General features: G+C 38.7%; 2 protein-coding genes across 2 annotated transcripts; both read left to right on the top strand.

Moving 5' to 3' along the window:
* Positions 1 to 152: 152 nt before the first annotated feature.
* Positions 153 to 14,865, top strand: LOC144478283 (hydrocephalus-inducing protein homolog). Its single transcript, XM_078196051.1, has 19 exons — positions 153 to 198; positions 668 to 882; positions 963 to 1,202; positions 1,952 to 2,073; positions 2,147 to 2,333; positions 2,576 to 2,811; positions 3,173 to 3,292; positions 4,060 to 4,143; positions 4,208 to 4,389; positions 4,920 to 5,152; positions 6,803 to 7,025; positions 8,087 to 8,295; positions 9,818 to 10,027; positions 10,739 to 10,975; positions 12,042 to 12,197; positions 12,258 to 12,345; positions 13,685 to 13,867; positions 13,947 to 14,194; positions 14,722 to 14,865. Exons 1-19 carry the CDS (start codon positions 153 to 155, stop codon positions 14,863 to 14,865), a joined length of 3,363 nt encoding a protein of 1,120 aa, XP_078052177.1.
* A 131-nt stretch (positions 14,866 to 14,996) lies between these two features.
* On the top strand, positions 14,997 to 23,092 carry LOC144478282 (hydrocephalus-inducing protein homolog). Its single transcript, XM_078196049.1, has 11 exons — positions 14,997 to 15,087; positions 16,599 to 16,816; positions 16,941 to 17,158; positions 18,279 to 18,449; positions 19,107 to 19,278; positions 19,434 to 19,850; positions 21,005 to 21,198; positions 21,395 to 21,573; positions 22,247 to 22,391; positions 22,636 to 22,754; positions 23,000 to 23,092. Exons 2-11 carry the CDS (start codon positions 16,611 to 16,613, stop codon positions 23,090 to 23,092), a joined length of 1,914 nt encoding a protein of 637 aa, XP_078052175.1. The 5' UTR covers positions 14,997 to 15,087; positions 16,599 to 16,610.
* The last annotated feature ends 1,022 nt before the right edge of the window (positions 23,093 to 24,114 follow it).

The raw sequence follows: 24,114 nt of genomic DNA, 5'->3' as shown, positions 1-24,114 counted from the left end.
ATACAGTCGAACGTTCGCATGCCAGCAGGATCACTTGTTCATTCTCGCAGACGGTAAATCTAATTTTTCCACCCTACTTCGTTGCTCGAGCGGATGACATGACGTCGCCATTGTTCCGAATTAATAGTTTCGGCAGATTGTGATTGCTCATGATGAACGATATCCTTAATATTCCACCAAATGCACAACAACCGTCCCGTAGTTGTGGATATTGGATTTTTGCCTTAATATTGATTACTAGGCAGCCGGTTTTCGGCTTTTATTATAATATTGCATAATTAAAATACAAATCTATTATTTTAACTTTTATCATTTAACTTTATTAGTTAACTTTTATTATTTAAAGCAGAAATAAAATTGCTCGTGTTAATTGCGAGAAATATAAGCCGCGTGAAAACGTTTTTCCTCTATTAATAATCGCAAGAAATCGTAAATAACGTAACAACATTCTCAAATTCTTCTAATCTTGCTATAGTTTTTCCTTTGCCTTCTTCATTTTTATCGTAAATGCATAAAATCCACGGTCTAGTAACCATATAAAAATCGCTCAATGGAGTTCGGCAACACCAAGTTACTCTCTGCACCCAATACTTAAGAAGATTCGCCAGCATGTTGTCCTAGCAATACATTTTTTAATAAAACACGTCGTTCTTTAATCGAATTGAAGGCACCACCAGCAAGCGGGATGTGTACCTGCATAACGTGTCCCTAGTCCCGGTCGCGTACAGCTTGATCGTGTTGAACGACGGATACCAGACACCTTTGACTCAAGAGGAGTTCGCCAAGGCTCAAATAAAGCCCGGATTCCCGTCGAATCCTCGAGAGTTCACCGTCAATCCGAGAGCGGGGGTGATCTCCGCGAGCGGCTTCGTCAAACTGAAAGTGAGGCCCGATCCCCCGCGACGATCAATCATACGGCGCGATCTCTGAAGCGGCTCTCCTGTCGATCACGCGATTTGCAGGTCACTTACACCGCCAACATCGCCCGAGACGGTCGAACGCGGATGGAGGTCGACTTGTGGGACACGGACTCGGACGCGCTCGGGTTGTCGATCATATTCCAAGGTGTCGTGGCCGCCCTGTCGATCGTTCCAACCGAGATCATAGATCGCTACTGCTTCGTCAATCATCCATGCACGAAAACGTTCGGCGTAGTGAACGAGTCCAACTTCGAAGGATTTTTCTACCTGCAACCGCAAACGGTAATCATCTTGTCAATGAAACGATAATAAAACGATAATAAAACGATAATAATGAGGAATCGGCTGGCACCACTATTTTTTATTTCTTTTTCGTGCGCTAAACAATGTTCCCGATCTACAATAGAGTTTTGTTAATAAAGTTTAACATATTGATCGGGTGCAATCGGAATAGACAATTTAATTTTCACGCAGATCAATTTGATTATAATCTGCGAAACGTATGAATGTTGCAAAAGTCATTCATCTTATACAATTTAACTGTTCAATTTTAATTTAATTAAATATGTTGCTTCAATTTGATGAAATTCTTTAGGTTGTTAGCGTGGCAGTAAAAGTGTTAAGGATAGTATGTGGTTGATAAGCCTGAATTTAACATTCCATTCTTGCAGTAATTATTTATAACATTTCGATGAAATGATAGCGAAAATAAAGCTGCGAACTAGTTTCATTAGCAACATCATTTTCAGGATCTGTCGTTAATTAAAAGAAAATAATTTTTCAGAGGTAGTTTTCGCAAACAACCTTTCAAGTGACCGCCTTTTAAAAAACTTGAGAATAATATCTATTGTGCATAAACGTTGCAAGATAATCGAATTGTTGGAACACTGTTACATAATCTCACAAATTTATTAAAAATCTTCGATTTCCATTGTTTTTGGGATACGTTGAAAATCTGAAAGTTGAACAACCTTTTCATTTCCAAATTCGTTTGATGCATCCAAATTTTCCACCGACTTTTTCTTACACAGGCTTCGACCATCCATCCATATTCTCTGTCGACGAATCAAGGCCTCGTCAAGGCTCTTCAGACGAAGACTGTTAACATAACCATCGTCGCAACGGAGCTAGGAGAGCAGACAGTTAACATTTAGTAAAGTCCAGCGCTAGAAAAACTAATTGAAAGAATTTGTGACAACGTATAGCCTCTTTGTTCTTGTTGCTAGCATGTTGACAATGGGCGAGCCATCCCCTAAAGTAGCTTGCACCATCATTTACACCGGGCAAGGTGCTCTCGTTTCCACTGAACCGACTGTCTTGAATTTTGGCGAAGTCTCGGTTCTTGAAGACACGCTGACAAGCTTCACGGTTGTTAACAGTTCGCCGATACCAGCTGAATTTTCGGTGCCCACGGTACGGTATACTCGATCTCTTTAGTAGACAATATGACGGATCTCCCTTACAGAGTCTACTGAGCTTCCCTTTGAGCTCAGTAGACTCTGGGAGATCCTAAGGGAGATCCGAAAATAACTGTCACCCTATTTGCATAAAGATCCGCAGTCCAGTGGTAAGTCGAAGTACATGCGGCGAATTGCGACAGCAGGCTGCGACCTTTCGGACCGAGACGAAGAACTCTAATTTTAATTCTGTCGCAGAACCCGGTTTCGCTTTGGAACGTCGTCCCGGATAGCGGTTACCTCGAGCCCAACGAAACGATGAAAATCGAAGTGAAGCTGCGTCTCCGCGACATCGGAAAATTCAGCGACTGGATCGTGCTGGATGTCGTAAATAGTCGAACAGTCAACGTCGCGTTGAGAGCGTTCGGAGTCGGGTGCAGCGTCGTTTTCGAGCCACACATATTTCCAGTCTACGATTTAGGATTTCTGTTCAGGTACCAAACCGCTGATCTTTCACTTTCATCGGAACTAAATTCTCACCGATGGTCAGACTTAAAACAGAGATAAAATAGAGAGTTAAAATAGAGATCCAGTTGGCGAGAAAATTGGACAACGATTTATGTACTCGGTTTAGAGGGTGGAGTTCGTATTTTCATTTTTCCAAGTTGCTCTTAAATTAGGATGTAGACGGAAAATGTATTCTCAAAAGACAGTATTAGTAGTACTGAAAAATTCTATGGATTCAAACGTCTCTGAAAAGTTTCAAGTGGCAGAAACCAGCATTAGAATCGATAACCCTTTAGATTCGATCGTCGGTGCATTTTCTCTCGATTATCGTCTGGTTTACTTTCGCAGCCACCAAACAGTCAATCGAACGATAACGTTAAAAAATTACGGAACAAACGCTTATCAGATTGTCTGGTCAAACAGTCCGCATGTGCAACTCAATCGAGGCCAATTGATGGGACTGCAAACGTGAGTAACATACGGAACTTTCGCATTTCATGTGGGTTATCAAGAGAAGGATTTTAACTATTAGGTCGTTCGGAAAGTCGTTTCGTTTTTTTCTTGGTGGAAACGAAACACAATTGATTACTAAACAAAAACTATTGCAAAGAATCGAACAAAATTGTTAGCAAACAAGACTTGCTATATCAGTTGTCCAAATATATAATGATTATGCAGCTTAAGCGTGAAGTTGGCTGTGAAAAAAATGAAGTCTTTTCTTGGGAAAAACGAAATTACTTTCCGAACAACCCAATAGGTACTAACGAATTATCGTTGGTATATTCCTAACAATAACTTTTGTTTAATCTGAGCACTACTTCTCCGTTAAGAAATATAATATATAATCTAAACACGTAACAGTAACTCGACGGTAAGTGCATATGGTTAATGCAATTATGGTGCAAATTATGAGTAGAGGATTTAATTAGTAGTGCTGTAATGAACTCCAGATTCTAAGATGTGGTCGAATGCTGCACATATTTGCTGAAACATACGAGATCTATTTTCAATACTAAAACCAACGATTTCTTCTTCTCTTTATAATCCTCGATATTACACGAATATTTTTAAAAAAATTTTCAATAAACTTCTTTATTAAAGTATGTATTATGATAAAAATCGTACGAATTTTAAGTAAATCCAGTCTTGCTATTGTTGTAACGTAACATACGTTATTCGTGTTAAAGCTGGATAATTCTAGCGTAAATATGCATAAAAATATTTTCTCAACTTAGCACGAAGTTTGAAATGAAACCATTGGTACTCGAAATCGAACCGGAAGAGGAGAAAGTCGTAAATTGCGAACTTTTTTGGGAGAGGTAGGCGTAAGTTAAATAATTAATGGTAGCGGACCTTGTGAGGAATACTCTCTTCCGTTGATAGGAACGAATGCGTAACAGAAGATTGGTACGTCTTCGGTAAAACTGTGACGGCTCTGAGACGCGAGCTGATCGGCGTTTCTACTTTCAAAGCCATTTTGACGGAGCCGAAAATTTTCTTTAGCAAAAACGAGCTAAGATTCCGTGTCGACATCTGTCCGGACGGTGACCGGCGTCATCAAACAGGTTCGATTTTTCTCATCAATATTATCTCACCGTAAACCAGTCTTCACTACTACTATCATATTGGAACTATTCGATTGTATTTCAAATGATTAACCGGTTAAGCGTGTTTGACGTCTATATCCGTCGTGGAGATGTGGCAGAATGTTCTGTCGCGACGATTCAATTGTAATTCTGGCGGAAACTAAATTATATTCGTAAATTTTAATATGTTTGGAATGTTCAGAGGTCAAGACGAAATGAAACAAACAAATGAAAATTATAAATAATTTGAGTTGGATTCATAACTTCCTGACGTCATCGCTTGACATGATCGCCACAGTTAACTGGTTAACTGAACTCCTGTATTTTATATTTTTTAAATAATTATTCTAATAAACCTTACAGCTAAGTATATACTATTTCAAAGCACAAAGTGTTCGAAACGATGGCATGTGTTGCAAGAATGGAACAATATTCGTTTCTTCTTTCGTTAAATAATATTACTGATACATACACAGTGACAAAGTTCTTTGCGATGGTTGATTCTACAGAGGAACTGGTGGTAACGAATCAATCGAAGCTGCACGTGAACGCGAAGGTCTCGGTGAAAACCCCGTTCCACATAATATCCGACGATGGGAGACATTTGCAGCACATGAAAATCATTTTATTTGACGGGCGAGCAACGACAATACGTCTGTTCTTCTCCGTGGACGACGGCAACCTCTACACGCGAAATTACAGCGGCGTGCTTCAATTTGAATACGATGAGCACCCCAGCAAGGTAAATTGAATTCCTTGGCTCGATGGAGAAGTTGCGAAGGCACCACGACATGGTAGACATTCTGCCAAATTAAACTATTGGAAGTTGTTCCGTATTCGAGACTTCGTTCACCTATTTAGCAAGAAATTTGCGAGAACTTAGAAAACAGTGACGCAAAAAGAATAATATTAACGCAGCAATGATTTTGTTTTTTGAAACAAAAAAATCTCTGTTCAACACATTGGAACTTCTCTTCTGCCTTCTAATAACCATTGGATAATTCCTGCAGAACGTCACTTCACAAATACGAAACTGAAAACCGCGTTGCTCTATCGTCCTCGGTTTAAAAAAAAACAAAAGTTTTTTTTTAAATCGTGAGATTTTGAGCAAAAATAAAGTATTGCACAAAAAGTAAAAACTGAAATGTCATATTAACCTAGAAGATAGATGTTTCCTGAACATATCAGTACCGATATTTACAATACTTTATGCTTCTGAATGTTGTTAAGTGACCGTCAAAGTTCAAAAGAATACCGAGACAATCATTCTCTACATAATATTTTTCAATATTTATGAAACATTCTTTACCTGACACGAAAACTGACCACGATTGTAAATATCGGTACTGACATATTCGGCGACATTTCCTCTATTTTTTAGTTCACTCGACGGCTTTTAGAAGGCGAAATGTGTGTTGAACAATATTATTAACAAAATTAAATGAAAAATGAAAAGTTACCGAACAACGATATTTCCGCTATGCGCTTTTATATATTCTCGGCTTTTTCGCAAATCTAATAATAATGTAAACTGATGCATTAATGTTTCACGATCTAGGTAACGCGAGCGGGTTTCGTTCTATATTAAACTTATTCGATAGCAGGGGATGGTGGTAGCTACTAAAATGTAGGCCATTTTGTATCATATTAATTGCATTATGTTAAATAATGTAACACGTGATATGCCGCAAGAGTCGCTCTTAATATATGTCAGCGTAATACGAAATAATAACTATACTACTGAATAATTAACAAACTCTGACACTCGTCGTTATTTGCACATATATTTAATAAAACGGGCAATCCATTCCTCACCGTTGAAAGAACGATCCTCGAAGCTGTAAATAATTCAAAACTGCCATTAATAGCATTTATTTCTGCTACGAGTAAAGCAAATAATACTTGCGTGAAAAGATCACTCACCGCTCCTCGGAAAGTGGTCTGTAATAGAATTAATAATCCCATTATTATACTACAGATCTTGATGTATTCGCATCGTGCAGGATAAAAATTCTGTTCGCAAAAGATCAATTTTTATGTGACACTTTATACGTAAATACTTTCATAAATTCTGATTTTGCATAGAGATTGGAATTGTAATTATTATACTGCTGATTCTATAACGAAATTGGATGAGATCTAAAGCAGCGAACGGTTTCAGGGAAATTCAAGAGCACTGCTGTCTTATTTCCAATTTATAAAAATTCTTTTCGCGAGACATGAAATTCGATGTAACACTTTATATGCAAATACATTTGAAAAATTTTGATTTTGCACGGAGATCCGTAGCACGGTCGTCACGAATCTACAATCAAATTGTAGACCGCGCGATTCTGCAAGGCAGAGCCCGTGCGAACGACCTCGCTTTTAAACGAACAAACGATTTATCCAGGACAAAATCCAGTGCAAGGGTTTCGTCAGCTTGCCGAATCTGGTTTTGGAACCCACCAATTTCACTGTTAATTGCGAACTTGGCTCGAGTGCCGAGAAAATATTGACGCTGACCAATAATGGCCCCGTATCGGTCGTGTACAAATTCCTGTGGATAGAGGACTCCATCGAGATAGAACGCGACACGCATAGCGATTGCGTAAGTCCCAAAATCGACTGCGACAGTAAGTCTCTCGCAGCCGGCTACGCAACGGGCTCGTCCCCGAACGGTTCGTTCACTCGTGTATCGATCGTCAACGAGCAAAGAATCGGGGTCGATGACTCTTGGCGCGACGATACGAATGTAATTCGCTTGTAATTCGAATAAATCAACTCGCATCCTGAACGCGGAGGATCGTTACGTCGGGGACGTCTGATCACGTGTCTGCGACAAGGGAACAGCACACTGTGGAAATCGTTTTACGGGTCGCGCCAGGTGCACGTTCCAATGTACTTTAACATTGCGAAACATTTAAGACGTTCTACAAAACCTACGATCTGTTGAAAAACATTTAGGATAGTCGAGACCTGTTACCGTGGGATAACCTGCGCTCTTGCTTCGTTTTCGAGCATAATTAACTTCATATTTATTGAACAAGACATATTATAAATCTGTCAACTAAAAAATGAACAAAATGAAAAAACGATATTTTTATTTCGTTATCTAGAAATAAGGAAAATGAAGGAACAATATTTTTATTTAGAAATAAGGAAAATAAAGGATTTTTAATTTTATTCAAAATAAAGGAATAAATATAAAGTAAATTATGTTATAAAGCGAATCAAAGGTATAGCAATTTGTTATCCCACAATAATTGACTCCAGTAGCCTATATGCTTCCAGAAGAAAGAACCATTTAAGTTGTTTAAAATTTGAATTCTGGTCTCCTAGAGTGTCGTGTTTACTCACGAACGATACACATACTTTCGCGACATGTGCGCCTGCACCTGGATGATTCTTAGAACAATTTCGCACAGGCTGCGGTTCGCCTCGCGAGATTTGATTAATTTGTGCTCGCAGGAATGCTCGATGCGTACGCACGAAGCCCCAAAATTGCCGACTTCCGATGCACCGGCGTCGGATGCGACGAACGAAGACGTTTTCGCAAACGACAGACAGGATGGGAGCGGAGACGGGCCGATCCAATCGATACCGCCGCCCGTAAATTGTATCTCTTTCCTTCTTAATTGCTGGCAAGAAGAAGCAGACTGGAAATGTTTAACGAGCAATTGCGTTTATGTTTTAGCCCCAGTTTCCGAGACGCAGACGCAGAGATTGAAATCAGGCAGCGTGTTCGCGGATGATAACGTCGAAGAGATCGTTTGCACGGTGTCCGTGGAAGAATTGAGGGAATTTTTGCTACCAGTCGTTGAGACGTTCTTTCAGGAAGACGTGGATCTCGCCGCTTTCGAAACTATGAGGAACGAACCACCGAGGACCCATTACATCAACGACGTTAGTACATTCTCATTTACAGCGGCGTCATTGAAAATACAAATCTCCGTATTCCCATTTTATGGGTGGCTCAATTTTTTTAATAATACATCTATCGTGGTTGCGAGACGTGTCAGAATCTATATCGTTGTTACAGGCTTTATATTACATGATTTCCATTGATTACAGATTGAATAAGTGATAATAATTTTCGTTTGACTCCTTGCATTACCTTTTTCTTCACAATTACAATAAATAGAACTTTATCTATAATTAGATATGTTGTGTTTGTAGCATGATAATTTCTTAAAGAAAAAAAAAGTTTACCGTTTGCCTGAATTTAGGCAAATGCTTAAATATAGACAACAAAAGAACAGAATATTAATCCGACTTAAGAAAACGGAATAACTTTTATACCTAACAGGTTACCTAGAAATCTTTAACGCCAGCTAAACTCGATAACTGTTATTATCTAAACATGGAGCTTCTACCGTATTGAGAGTAATAATAGCGTGCAGATTTTATGTATTAGGTTGGTGCATATGAAATGTCAGATATTTAAGTAAATATACTGTGCATATCGTTTTTAAAAATTTGTTGATTTAATCAAAATATGCCCCGTTTGCTTTACACCTTCTTCAACGAGATTTCAATACAGAAATGCCCGTCTTAAACAAATTCTGATCGTTAGAAATAATAAAGTCTGATATGAAATATTTCAGACTGTCTTCATTTATATACTATTTAGCCCGTAAATACTGTCCCAAATGTTTAAAATAGTGAAAGTCGGTTGGCGAAAGATCTATATTTTATACAATTTTATACTTTACTTCATTTAATTTCACAATTGTTTTGCATGACGTATGTGTAGTTTTTATGGGCTAAACAGTATGTAAATGGAGAGAGTCTGAAAAATTCTATACTATAGTTTATTGATACGAAAAATTAGAATTTCTTGAAGACAGACATCTATGAATTAAACTCGCGTTGGGAAAAGTGTATTGATACAAATGGGGCACATTTTGATTAAATCAATAGCTTTTGAAAAAAGATATGCAGTTTTATATACTTACTTAAAAATCCGATGTTTCATATGCACCAACCTAATATTTACGATAAGAATTTCTAATTATAAATAACCTACCAAACAAAAGAGATAACAAAAAAGTTTAAGAATTGCATTCTCTTTAGTTTATTAAAATTACTATGAGAAGAAATGCAGTTTTATTTAACTTCTATCTCCAACGGTTCACGTACAGTCAGTCCCATAAGTATCCCTACCCTCATCGCTTATAAGAGAAATTTGTTGAAATCAAGGGACGCATGTAAGATTTTGCAATAAACTTTTTATTATGGATGAACACATCTACAAAATATTAAAAAAGATTACAAAAATATTAAATAAGATAATATAAAGTTTATTGCAAAATTTAACATGCATCCCTTGATTTCAACAGATTTCTCTTGTAAGCAATGAGGGTAGGAATACTTATGGGACTGATTGTAGAGATTCGCAGTCTCGTGATGATACTACGTTGTCTAGATTCTCGAAATCATTCCACGCGAAGGTACCGTACCGCCATACACGATACAACACCTCCACATTGGATTTCACGGATTCGAGCAGCTTCGAATAAAAGCTGCAGCCGCTTGCCAAATATTACGCGGCCCTACCGAAGTGTTGCAGCTGTGCGCCCAATCAGATGCAATTCGATTCACGATCGACACTGACACCATCGATTTCGGAGAACAGGTAACACACGTTCAATTAAACGGTAGAGCACTGTAGCATAAATTGTTGAGAAAGTCGTGCCGCCTGTCCCCAGAGCGTCCGCGGAAGCGCTTCAAGAAGTCATTGATTTCTTACGATTGCCTTAAGAGTTTCAAAAGTTACAATTAAAACGCCTCTGGAGGCTCTTACGGGCGACTGAAGTACCTTGTAAAAAACTGATAGGGTCCGAAGGGTCACTAGACTGTCCCAGGGGATTTACCGAGAGACTAGAAGTCCTCTTGAGGAATTCTTAACACGTTATCTTCCGAACCATCAATTCGAATAATTTTTATGTGTGTCCCATCTGACGAGTAATAATTCAGTGGAGTACAACCGCAGTGGCGTAGTAAGCCATATTTTCCGAGAATTTGAAGTTATTATTGAAAATGTGACCTACACTTGCCAAAACGTTAAAAAGAAAAGTGGAATAAATCATAAAGCTATCATAAATTAACTTAATTCTAAATTATCTTAACAAGTCTGGTCTGTAAACTATACACTCGATAATAAACAATAACAGTTATTGTTTTCCACAGCGAGGAAAATTTGACTTACACCACTATGATTCTAAACCACAAATGAAAGGCGAAAAATTGGATGAACGTAGTTCGAGATTATTGAAACGATCATACATCCTGTAAATTCGGAGCAGAATCCAAAAGTAGAAGGTCATTAATTATGTATCTGTTGCAGCTACTTCTAGAACCGAGTCATAAGAACTTTACCTTAAGGAACCCCAGCAAGGTGGCGTTCTGCTATAAAATAAGCGGGCTGGACTACGTCGCAAAGGAGACGGTCAATAGCTTCGATATAAATCCGCTAATGGTTGAACCTAGCACGGGATTCGTGGACGCTCAGTCATTCGTGGAATTTGATGTCATGCAGCGTTCGACAAATCTCGGTCCCATCGATCATCGGTTTCAGCTTGAGGTACATTTCTCTCTCTCTCTCTCTCTCTCTCTCTCTCTCTCTCTCTCTCTCTCTCTCGCTCTTTCTGTCGATCTATCTATCTCTCTATTCTTAAGTTACTCCAAATTGCGAACACCTCGAACTGCATTTAAAAAATTTCATGCAAGTTATGAAATTCTTGTTTCCTGACAAAACAACGTTCTAATACCATTTCTTCCATTTAATTCGCTCATAAAGCTTTATACTTTGTTAAAAACAAAAGTTTTTCCGCAGTGCTGTTCATCTCTTAACTTGTTTTTTAAATTTGTCGTCGATGATTTTTATGTACTGCAAAAAGATAATATCAATTATTACAGAGATCTAAGCAAATGCGTGCTTTTCCTTCTGTTAAATATTATGTTTTACATTACCCGCGTTTTTCTAATTAGCGATGTTTAACAGTTATCGAAATCCAGTAAAACCTTTTCTATTTCATACATTTCACATAGTATTTTATTGTCCTTCGAAATGAATGCCAACACATTATTTTGATAGTAAGAGAGTTTGATTTCTGAAAACAAGAGTACTTTACTGTGTAGTAAATCCTTTCAAATTATCCCTCGGTTTTTAAACAAAAATGGACAATTTCGGAAGAGGAGATATTAGATTGAAGCTTGATTATGCGTGAAAACGACGTTTCAACTCGCGATATCGCTATTTCTGCAGGTGTTACGCTGAAATTCAATGAAAACAACTATTTTGCACCAGAAAATACAATACATTATGTTTAATATATTATTAGTATTATATAGTAATATATTTATTAGTATTATATAGTATTATATTTATTAGTATTATATAGTAATATATTATTATTAGTAGAAATATATTATATTATATTATTAGTATATTATTCAATACAATTACATTACTCACGGTTCATTTTCATAATTATTATAAAAATGAGCCACGAGGCTCGAATAATCATATCTCCCCAATACTCCCCAAGTACTTTTGTTTCCATAAAAATGTGTAAAATAACTTTGGCCATTTTTTTCAGATCAACTGCACCACTGTGCGTCGAACGACTTACTTTTAATTGTTTCAGGTCGGTCATTTAATGCCCGTGACAATTACGGTGAACGCGTTCGGTTCTTTTCCTCAAATGTACCTGTGCATCCCCTGTCGAAACGCGCATCCCCTGTACTCCATTGAATTGGAGTACGCCGCGATTGGATCGCTGACCGACGATTTTCTCTTAAACGTAAGATACTTTAGTGTTCCCCGATTTGTCCTGTTGATAATCCGCAAATTTTTGAAAAAGAAACTGGAGACAACGAAGAATTGCCTGCAGGAGTGCGAGCCAGAAAAGAAGCCTGACCTACCTGAAGACTTTGCCGCTGAATTGACCGGTGAGAAACAAGACGCGAAACTTTATTGCATAAATTCTCTTGTAGCCTACTCTTCAGAGATTTATTCATTCTCAATAAGCAATTTCGTAAATCATTTTACCTCAAAGCATTTCGTAAACTTCCCGATAATTAACCCTTTACACTGTTGCTCCTTTCATGCTGTGACGATTAGCACTTATTCGTACTTAACCCCTTGCACTATAATAACGAGCCAGACTCGCGAGAATGATTTCATGCGTGGCCTACTAAATACGAATATTATTAATTTATTTCGAATCGAAATCAAGTTTAATTATTATGTTATCGAAGCACAGAGACGAAGATAAATAAAGACATTATAAGAAATAACATTTGCTTAGTCCCATTAAAGAAAATATTAAGAACGAATAAATGCTAATTAACACATCGTGAAAGGAATCATAGTGCAAGGGATTAATAATTTTCCTAATAAGATCGAACAGTTTCTTTCTCCTATATTGTCTTTTTTTACCGTCATTTCTATACTTTGATAACAGAAGAATTTATTTTTACTTCGACGTAGAAGAAATTAATAATATTCATATTTAAAAGAGCTTGCATAAAATGTTCGCCACGCGTCTGACTCGTTATTGTAGTGCAAGAGGCTAAACACCCTATTTACTTGTTCGAAAAGTTATTTCGATTTCCATCTCTAAAACCATTTCCATAACCTCGGATGCACTCTTCCGGTCGAAATAGCAAGAGGTTATTTGTTTCTTTATCGAACAATATTGTATCAAACACTGTTTCACACGTGCGTCAATATCATTAGTAGACTGCGGATTTTTGTGTAAAGTAAAAATTGTCCTACATCAATTACAAAGGATGGAACCTGAATAGCCGGTTCTTCTTTTAACGATTTTAAATGAATTAATTCACAATGTTTCGATTCGTTTGCTCTTTCTGCTATTTTAAATCGCAACTATTCAGTCTTGCCATAGCTGTGTAAAATCCGCCGTCTGATCGTCCTTGTCTTCTACATTCTTGCTCAATTTAATGTTACTGATAAAAGATATGAATTTAAAACAAATTTACAGATGATTCATCGCACAGACTGCGAATTAATTCCCCACATGATATTGTTATTACCGTTCACTATTCCGCTAGTTATAGTCAATTATGTGCATCGTATTGCTTCATGTGCTCTCATGGCAAAATCATCCAATCACACGATGTTTCTTCAGGTTTTCAAAGCCCAATATGACCAACTTTGAATTCAAAAGAAACATTTCGAGAACGACACGATAATTTTGATACTTAAACCAGCAAAATAGTTTAATAATTTAACGCACTTATTCGTGGTTAACGCGTCTGCTTCGAGGGGAGGGATGGTGCGTCGTTTCCTACGATGAAATATATCCTCGTGTGGTGGACGTGGAAATGGCGGTGGAGAGATATTTGGCAAGGGAGATCGTCGTCAGGAATTCATACGTCCTGATACAGCACGCCGCCACTTGCAAAAAGGAGCCCATTCCTCAGCTTTTCTCCGCCGAATACGTTATTGGTACGTTCCCGTCAGATCACGGGATTAAAATCAGCCCATCCTCGACGCTGTTTCTGGCGAAAGGATACGTTCTTCGCAGACATGGAGTACGTGATTGTCGGCCAGGTCGCCGATTATACGGCAAGGATTATCAATTACGGGCCGTGGAGCGGGGCGATGCGTTTGAAGAAAGTCCAGAACGTGGAGAAAATGGACATTATCGTGCACTTTAAAAGACGATCGAATGTGATGGTGGGCGACTCCGCGATACTTCGTGTTATTTGGAATCCGTCTAGAGAGAAGTATAAACAGAGATGGTCACCAGTAACGTATACAGCTTATATCGAAGTGAGCTTTCCGCTTTATTGCTCGATACTTTGCGATCTTTTATCGTAATCCATTCGATTAAACTCAATTTCTTTAGAAACGTTAGCTTCTCAGTTTCGATTTTATCGATTGGTTTATACGAGGTGAGTCATTTAACTCGTTCACCTCGTTAATCTCTCATGTAAACCACATACTGTATAAAAGACCAGTTTTCTACGAAAGAAAGTAGTTAAACCAAAAAAATAGCTCGATAAATATCAATTTTTTAATGCCCGCACCTTAATAATTTCTTATACTGTATTTAATATATTTTCGACTGGCTCGATTAAATGTTGCACATTATAGTTAAAAAAAGAACTCGCGATGACTCTAATGTTTCGAGAAAAAAGGAAATAGCAAAAATTAATTGTTCATAAATTAATAGCCACATGTAAGTCATAAGAAAAATTAAAATGAACGAGTTCAATGACTCTCCCTGTATCGTTTGATGTTATGGAATTTTTTGGAGATTCAACGATAACCGTAGCGATAATAGTAATTATGTGCAGGTGATAAGAGGCTGCACTATTCCCATAACCGTAAAAGGAACAGTTACCTATCCTTATGTAACGGTTAGCACCAAGCTTCTAGACTTCCAAGACGTGATTGTGGGCGAGTGTTTAATGATGTATATCCAGATAAAGAACGAGTAAAATTCAACAGAATTTGCAAATTTCTATTTTACCACTTACTACCCGTTAATAACCGTTTCGATATTCTACAGAGGATTCGTCGACTGCGAGTGGAAAATAAAATTATCCTGTTTACGGAAGAAACAACAAGATTACTGTCCATTTCAAGCGGAACACGACTCTAATCATTGCGCACCCGGTGAATCGGTGGTCATCCGTGTTTTCTTCAAACCTCGGAAAACGGTACGCAATTTACTATGAAACGTTTGTTATTCCCTCTATCAGGATTTTAAAAGATGATTTTTATAAAACAAAGCAATAGCTCTATGCTATTGTTGGAATCCTAATACAGCAATAACAAATGTTTCGTAGTCTTGTAAATAATGAATAAAAATAATAGAAGCGATTGAAACGATGAAACTTAACCCCTTGCACTATAATAAAGAGTCCGACTCGTGATAGATTTCATGCAAGATCTACTAAATATGAATATTATTAATTTCTTCTGAATCGAAATCAAATTGAACTATTCTGTTATCAAAGTCTATAAACGGAAGTAAATAAAGACACTAAAAGAAGGAAAAATCGTCTGGTCCTATTAAGGAAAATATTAAGGACAATTAAGCGCTGATCGACGCAGCGTGAAAGTAATCGTAGCGTAAGGGGTTAATAGCTCATCCCATGTACAGCTCTAGTGAAAAAGGAAACAGACGACCGGCAAGTAAGTGATGGGTAATCGAGCCGCTCGATCGATCCTACGATTGGTCTGAAACTCCTTGAGCTTCTTTCGAGCTGCGGGTCAAGATTTCTTTGCGTTGATGCTCGCTCGACAAGTAGCCACTTCCTGATGACCGCACCTAAGCCCCGGAAGCGACTGTTTATCGAGCGGCCATCCTATAAGCAATCTTATTCGTGCCTTACCAGATTCGCAAACCCGGCAGTTCAATTTATGCAACAGTGACCACGGGAAGGTTCAATCGTTCACAGACGTTAAAGAAGATTTAGTAACAATTTGGCTCAACGTCTTCGCGATTAAATATTAACATGTTCAATTTAGCATCGGTCATATAAGGGTTACAATAATTTTTAAACTAGATTTTGAAATTCAATTGTATCGTAATGTATTCGACGAAACTAAATATCACCAGGATTTTTGCAGGACGAGGCGATTTTCTCAAATGCGTCGCGTGTTTTGTGTAAAAATTATTTCAATTTGTATGTGATGCTAATATAATTTATATACGATTATCTTAAACTGTTATAATACAAATACAATTTATATACTATTATATACAATTATCTTATTTTGTATATAACATAAATATAATTTGCATACAATTTATATGCAATTATATAGAATTATATAATTTATATACAAATTATCTCATAAAAATCGACTGTCGCCTCTCACTCGGCTTGCCAAACGAAACGTCGTGATGATTGAGAGTCGCCTCTCGTCCGCAAAGGGTTAAACTAGTAGTTACTACGGTAACTCTTTAGTTTCTGGTTTCGAGTTCATTAATTACGAGAAATGAATTGCGAAAATTTTTGGGTTATTATAATAGACACTTTACGTGCTAAGAAATGTCGAAATCCTTGTCCGGGTATTTAAATTCTGTCGTAATTTTTTCCACGGTGAACGTTGCGCAACGGTTCCGCGATCCTCTGATATCCCGGCTTCGATCGTAAAACTGTTTTCAGAAAGCAGATAATAGATTTTCGCCCGGCTCCACGGAGAAATATTGCTGTTTTAGTGTTACGTGGAGATGAAGCTGGCCGTGCTCGTGAGAATGGGCTTGGAAACACCGACGGTGGTGCTAACGGGTCGCGGCATCGAGAAATCTCTGACCATCGACGAGCCGGTTATCCAATTTCTGCCGGTGGTGCCTTACACTTGCGCCCAGGACGCCGCTTTCGCGATCGGGAACGCTTCCGATTATCCTGTCGAGTTTTTCTGGCATCACATAAACCGGTAAGCGGATCGATAAACATTTTAACGAGAGGTTATTCAACTGCTCGATATACTCGATGATGCTTCTCGTTCGCGTTCGATTCTCTTCCACGCGAGGATTTTGAATGAAACGATGGTGTTTAAGCACGTTCCATATGGACGATCAAGTCGTAAACACTTTATTGGATTATTACGGAGTCGAGGAAATACTCTTGCCCCCCAGCAAGCCCGGGGATCCGTTGCCCGCGGATTTAATAAAGTTTTACAACGACCTCGTCGATGAAATGGCGCGGGTCCGATCGATTCAGGAATTAGAGCAGGAGGAATATCCAGGAAGTGAACATCGGCTAGACAAGAGCACAAGTAAATGCGCGTACACCTTCTGCTTTTATAGAAACTTGCGCAAACTTAAGGCATGTTCGTCCGCGTGACGAAAATTCGTCATTTCGCGAACAATCGCCGATAGCCGAACGACGAGAATTCGTCATTTTCATATCACAGAAAATAATTCGTTCTTGTTCTTTTAATTCTGAATAAACTCAATTCTAATTTTTACCAAACAGAGATCATTTTAATAAAAAAATGGTATAATTATTACCATCGCTGAAAAATATATGATTTTTAACACGTTGAACGCCGCGTCACCAAAATATGGGTGACTCTAATTTCTGACCAATCTTGAAAATTCATTTTTATTGTAATACGTTTGAAGAAATTGAATTTGACTAGAATGTTTCAGAGACGAAAGAGTTCTAATGCCACCCCGTAGATTAAATATTAATTTTCCAGTTTCGCTTTATTAAATAAATTGCTTTAACTATGTGGGTATTTTAGTGGTCGATTGTCGGCACTGAACGTGTTAATCGTTTACGTTGTTTTTGTACAGTTTTTACAGCTTGTACAGGTATTATACAATTTCTAAAGGTAGTGTGAAAAAAATGTCGGCATTTTCTGAATGGCGGTTCAAAAGAAATACCGGACGAATATGTGTTAATGCGGGAGAATGAATAAATTTATCAATACAAAAATATTTCATATCATTTATAATATCAGTAGTGAAAAATGTGAAAATTGTACTGCATGTCGTGACGGAGAAGCTACGACTGACGACTTAGACTAAAAATTCGTATAGCAAAGAAGAATTTGTTTAAACAAGTTGCAGGAAACAGAAATAAAATAGAAATCTACTTTCGCTTTAATAATATTAGCGGATACGAACCTCTCCGTTGTCGAATGCTTTTTCACAGTTTATTCGTACGGTTATCATTTATTACGGTTGCTACAATTATTATTCAACTATATATGCATTTTGAATTAATGGAAAATCTCCAACAGTGTTCATTTTTCACTCTAAAACCCGAGAGACTAAAAGTTGTTAATAACAAAAACGCAGGGGCACCATTCTCGACGTGCATTCTATTACGAGAGAGACTCGCGTAAAAGGGATTCATAGAAAACAACGGATATACTTCCCTGATTTAAGGTTACACGGAGAGCCTGCACGACACTTCAGAGTTCCGGGCCAGAATGGGAGACCCCGTGAAAGAATATTTCGAGAGTATCGAGCGGAAATCCGGCCCGTTGAACGATCTTCCGGACCCTGCCAGGCCGGAGAAGAAAGTCTGCATTATTTTCCACGGAGCTCCTTTCACTGGTACCGTCTCACAATATCACGTGTACATCGCCGCCATTCACGAGTTAAGAATAACCCCTCGATAACAGTCCCGAAGAAATAACGATACGCTCTAGGAAATAACTTCGCGGTCTCGATCCAGACTTTAATTAGCTGCGGTCGGCCGTCCGGAAAGTGTAACCCGCCTGCTTGATTTCTCAATATTAATGCTGTTCCCAGACATTCTCATCGATCTTTTTTTTAAAAAGAATATAGAAAAAATTGAAAGCATTTGAGTAACGTTTGCTCGACAGAAGTCGTGCAAGTTCGAAGTAAATTAAATATTGTCGCTCTTAGAAGACATGTTAATTACAAACCTTGCTTACGTAACCTTTCAATTCGGTAGCAAAGAAACATTTGTGAACGACCTCGGTACGATGTATATCGCAATTTCCTTCCTTAACTTCTGCGAGTATTTTATTTAATAAATATTGCGTTTTTTAGTAATAACGTGGTATTTGTAAAATATCGTAACGAATCGATTTAACAAACAGATGCTTTCGTATGGAAGCGTAGATATAGTTGACACGATGTACCGTTTAGAAATATAAATTAATCTTGACTGCAAGATAAAAGTTAGAAAAGTTAGAAAAGTATCAACTACCCTGTTCACACGTAAAACAAAATCTGCTTGTCCAGAGTACCAGGACACAGCCTGTAGAAGCGCAAGAGTGCTAGCAGCTCCGGTGCTCTCGATCGACAAGGCGATCACGGAAGCCATAGCTCTCGGCGAAAGCGAATATTCGATTACGCTGCGACAGATCATCGACAACGCTTATCAGAATTACACGGAAGCTCGCGAAAGGCAGAAGTACGGCCCGCAATTTCAATTCCTAAACGTAGTTCATCGATCGAAGATACCGATCCTAATCGGCGAACGTTATCGGGCGCGCGTCGACCGACCGCTTCGCCCAAATTTTCCATTCGACTCTCGCTACCGCATTTAAACGTTTTCTCCGCCGTTAGGGAGGCGGCGGGGAGCGAGGGGAAATCGAAAGGAAGCGGCCGGGGCAGGCAGAAATCCCCTCGCAGCGAAAAAACGGTCGATACGTCGCGGGAGGGAAAGAAAAGGAGAACGGAAAGATCCCCTGAAACTGAAGCGTCGGAGCCGAAGCAAGAAGTAATCCTTCTTCGACTTCCGGAGGAATCGGATCCTTTGATAGAATTGAATAAAATCCCCGATGCCGACAGGCTCGAAACGCTGGATCCTTTGAGTCGGTACGAGTACAAGATTCAGGCTATTCTGCAGTTCGAGAAGATACTGGGGAAAGATTACTCGACCGTAAGTAGCCCGGCGAAGGATAGTAGAAGCGTCCGGGAAAATGTGAAGACCGCTTTCCTAGGAACCGACCCTAACCTGCTCGTCGAAGTACTCACGGAACGGTATGTCTTCTTCTTCTTCTTCTTCTTCTTCTTCTAATGATAATAGCAATAGACAATTGAAAGATAACACGGTGAACTCGTGAGATTTCTCAACCGGTACAGCAAGCATAATTTTGATTCTACTCCACAGTTTGTACAAGACAGTCTATAAGCAGGGAAAATATTTCGTATCTGTTATAAGTAGACTGCAGATGTTTATGCAAATGCATATTTGTTTTAGAAAATGTATAGACTAATGGGACCTGGACAGAAATTGATATGATCAAGTGATCCCACAAATAAGTTATTTTGCATACGTTTAACATGTCTTTTATAAAAGCGAATTTTTTTTACATAAAATTGTACTTTAATTCTCGGACTTCGGAACGTCTTAAGCTTAATTCACCAATTATACAAAACATGCTTTCGAAGACGCTTCTATTATATCTACAGTCGCGGAGAAGCATAGCAAACACCTTCCACGATGGAATAACTCTTTAAAAAATGAACGAAACGATTTCAACGTATTTAAAGGCTCGCGCGGAAGTTTGCTAGAAAATCATGAAATAATTTTTGAAAAATTGAGATTGAGTGAAATCATAAAAAGGAATGATGAAGTCAAATTTTCCAGCCTTTTTAGCTGGCCTTCTAGCAAAGAGAAAAGTAATCTTTTCAGTTTTTCCTTCACTCAATTTCAATGTTCGCAAACGTTTTTTTATTCATTTTCTATTAAATTATTCTTTTTGAAAAATAATCTCAAGCTTGTCGAATTTAAAAAAAAAATGATTCCATTTTAAAAGATGAACGCAGGCTTTTCCTAATAAATGTAATTTAGTCTTTCTTTTGTTTCTGGTGTAAGAGCAATTTATTTGTTTCGTTTGTAGAATAATTGAGATCTAAATACAACGAAATGAAAATGAATCGGTAACCGCGGTGCGAGAGTATAGCTACCATGTTAATTTCAAGCACCGTCAGAGCAACAAACTTTATGATCTACATAACAGAAAATGGTTGAGTCTTCCCACGAGGAGCGTAGCGGTTAACGAAAAAGCGAACAATCAATGATATCGAGTTTAGCCTAGCGGCGAAATTGGGCGGGCGTGCCGTGGAACATATTAATTACTAAACTTGCCCTCCTCGTCGGTTGATTCTCGTTAAACTGTTCGTCGCAACAGGCTCTCCGCGGAAGACTTTAAACGCGGCTTCGTCCTGCAGTCGTTGGAGAACAAGTTGCTGCACGGTAACCCCGTCGAAACTCTGATGCTACTGTTAAGGATCGTCGGCCAGGCGGAGTACTTTCTGTTCGTCACGTTCCTCAACTCTATGGCCAATTACAATCGCCATACGGACGAGCTGCGCCACGAACACGGTGAGCCGCGCGTAGTCGTGAGACAGTTTCGATAAGAAAATATCCGCGTGATATTCGCCGTGGATCGCGGCCGTGGAGCCAGACGATATATTACGCGGGCACTGATCGCATTGCTACGGCACGGGTTCGGGGAAACGGGCATTGTCGACGATAGACTGACAGGAGAAACGAAACGAGATTTGATCTTTCGTGACAGAGAAAACGGGCGATGCCGAAAAGAGGATCCAGGACATCGAAGAGATGTCGTTGTCCGAATACGAGTTGCTGAACGACGAGGACAAGGAGATGTATCTGGAGGCTGTTCTGCCTGCTTTAAGGGAGAAGGCGTGGCTTAGGCGATCTCGATTTGCCGAACGGAAGATGAACCAGAAAAAGGTCAGACCCCGGCCGCCACTGACATCAAATTTCAAAACGTCGTCAGAACCTCTAAAAATGCTAAACACGCGGTCAGAACCTCTAAAAATGAACATACTCGTAGGTTCATTTCAACCGTTGCGTAAGATGCTTTATTAAGTGGCTACGTTGGGGTGCACAAGGAAAGCGCGACTTAGTATAAAGCCTTCTTTTAGGAAATATTTTATTCAATAATTATGTGATACGGATCCTGTTCGTGGAAGCAATTAGAACGTTTTCTAGTATTACTGTTGTAAAAATTCTTAACCATCGAACGGGTAAATCAGTAACAAAATTAGGTATATAAAAAGCTACTATTGTATATACATCGACATCCTTTCAAAATTCCTGTCAAATGATAAATTCATCGCGTTCAATTTTGTTATTCTGTTATATTGTTCACATTTTTAATGGAAAAATTTCATTGAATAATTATGAGGTTAATTACTGCTGGAAACAAATCAAAGGCACAGCGATTGGAAATCCCACGGTAACCGGATCCGCCAGCCTATTTACAGCGAGAAAATCATCGAAAGCTTTATTATTCTCGATAAACTGCTGGCACTGAGAGAACCGAGGGTGGCGCGATGGGTTCAAACAGCTCGTGAAACGATTCAACATTAATTCTTTAGTGGAGCGTGTCACTGTTTCGCAGGGGGTTGGTGGCCGTGTTTCGAGATCAAAGACACCCATGGGGAAAGGAAAAGAAAAGTCGTCGGAGCCCCGGCACACGGGCAATAAGAAGCCTGCGAGCTCGAAGCGGAGCGGAGGGGCGAAGAGCAAGGACAGCTCTAGACGCGGTAAGATTCGCTGGTTGAATGTACAGCCGGGACGAATGGAATTGAAGAAGCGAAACGGGCGGCGTGGCCTGACGAACGAAATGTCGCGAGTCAATTTGAACCGGGACCACAGTGTACATAATTCGCGATCCGTGTAATATTTGTAGATTCGACTAAATTACGGTGAATTAGATGACAGCCGCTGGGTGTCGGGCGAAATTTCTAAATAATTTTCAGGCAACCGAAAAATCGATTAATGTTACAGAACGTGAGAAAGTTCCGATGGGAATTAGTCAGATCACGGAAGCCATGAATCGATATCAGTCGGACCTCTCGACGATGCTCGATTTGATTCGTCATTGGGATCCCGAGAAGAAAGCTGTAGTCAGTAACGTTCAGATAGCAATTTTTAAAAGAACAAGGATTGCTTAATCGGTTAGCTGTTTTTGACGAATCTACTTGTTAAAAGCAACTATCTGGTTAAGTTAAGTAATGAAATTGGTAAATAAAACAATCATTTTAGTAAAACATAATTCTGCAAGGGATGTTCTGGTTAAATTGTTTGTTTATTCGGGAATCATTTAAATTCTTATTAAATTTCTAACTGGTTAAATTGTTTGTTTATTCAGGAATCATTTCCCGCGACGAAATCAAAAACGTCGAAAAGCGATAAGACCAAGGATCTGATGTCAAGTGAACATCATGTGAGCAACAGTAAATAATTCCACCAAAACGTTCGCTATACGGCGATCGAATGATTTGTGAAATCGTAATACGTGTTGACAATTTTTTATTGCTTACTTTCATACGTCGGTTGTCGGAAAGTCGGTTGGCGAAAGATTTATATTTTATAAAATTTTTATTTTACTTCGTTTAATTTCGCAATTGTTTTGTACGACGAATGCGTAATTTTTATGGGCTAAACAGTATGCAAATGGAGACAGTCTGAACAATTCCATACTATAGTTTATTGATCCGAAAAATCAGAATTTCTTGAAGACAGGCATCTGTGAATTAAACTCGCGTTGGGGAAAGTGTATTGAAACAAATGGGGCACATTTTGATTAAATCAATAGCTTTTGAAAAGAGATATGCAGTTTTATATGCTCACTTAAAAATCTGATATTTCATATGCACCAACCTAATATTTAAATAATGTCCCTTGCTCAGAAGAAATGCGTGCTTCTGGTCAAGAGGTAAAGAGGGTATCCCGCTTGATCCTGACCTGCACGTCCGTAGTATCCACTTTTCTATAACCTCCTTCGCTTCTATTGGCAAACGAGAAGACCGATAAACTAATCGTCGCGAGGAGCAAGGGGGGATCGGTCGCTCGCTCCACCTAATCACGTCTCTTGTTCAGCGTGTAACTTGGTCAATAGTAATCAAAGGTCTGAAATCAAAACAAAATGGATGAGGCTACGGGGCGCGGACGACCGCCTCCCCTATTTCTACCAATAAGGGAAACGCGTTTACCCTGCTTCTGCTAGGGCATTAACCCCTTACCGTACTTTGACAAGTCTGACTCGTTATGGAAATTACTGGTAATAAATTATTGAGTATGGATGTTGTTCTGTTCTTTAAAATTAGAATAAAATTCTAATCCCTCGTTATTAATATTTAAGCATTTGGGTAAATTCGGGCACGGTATAAATGTTAATGTTCTGTCCTACCTAAGATATTGTAATAATTGAAAAATTCCTAATCGTAGTGACTGAATTATACGGTAGTGAAGAAAATGGTACGG

The sequence above is a fragment of the Augochlora pura genome, chromosome 2 (assembly GCF_028453695.1).
Source record: "Augochlora pura isolate Apur16 chromosome 2, APUR_v2.2.1, whole genome shotgun sequence".
Taxonomy (NCBI): Eukaryota; Metazoa; Arthropoda; class Insecta; order Hymenoptera; family Halictidae; genus Augochlora; species Augochlora pura.
This window is presented reverse-complemented; position numbering and strand designations above follow the sequence as displayed.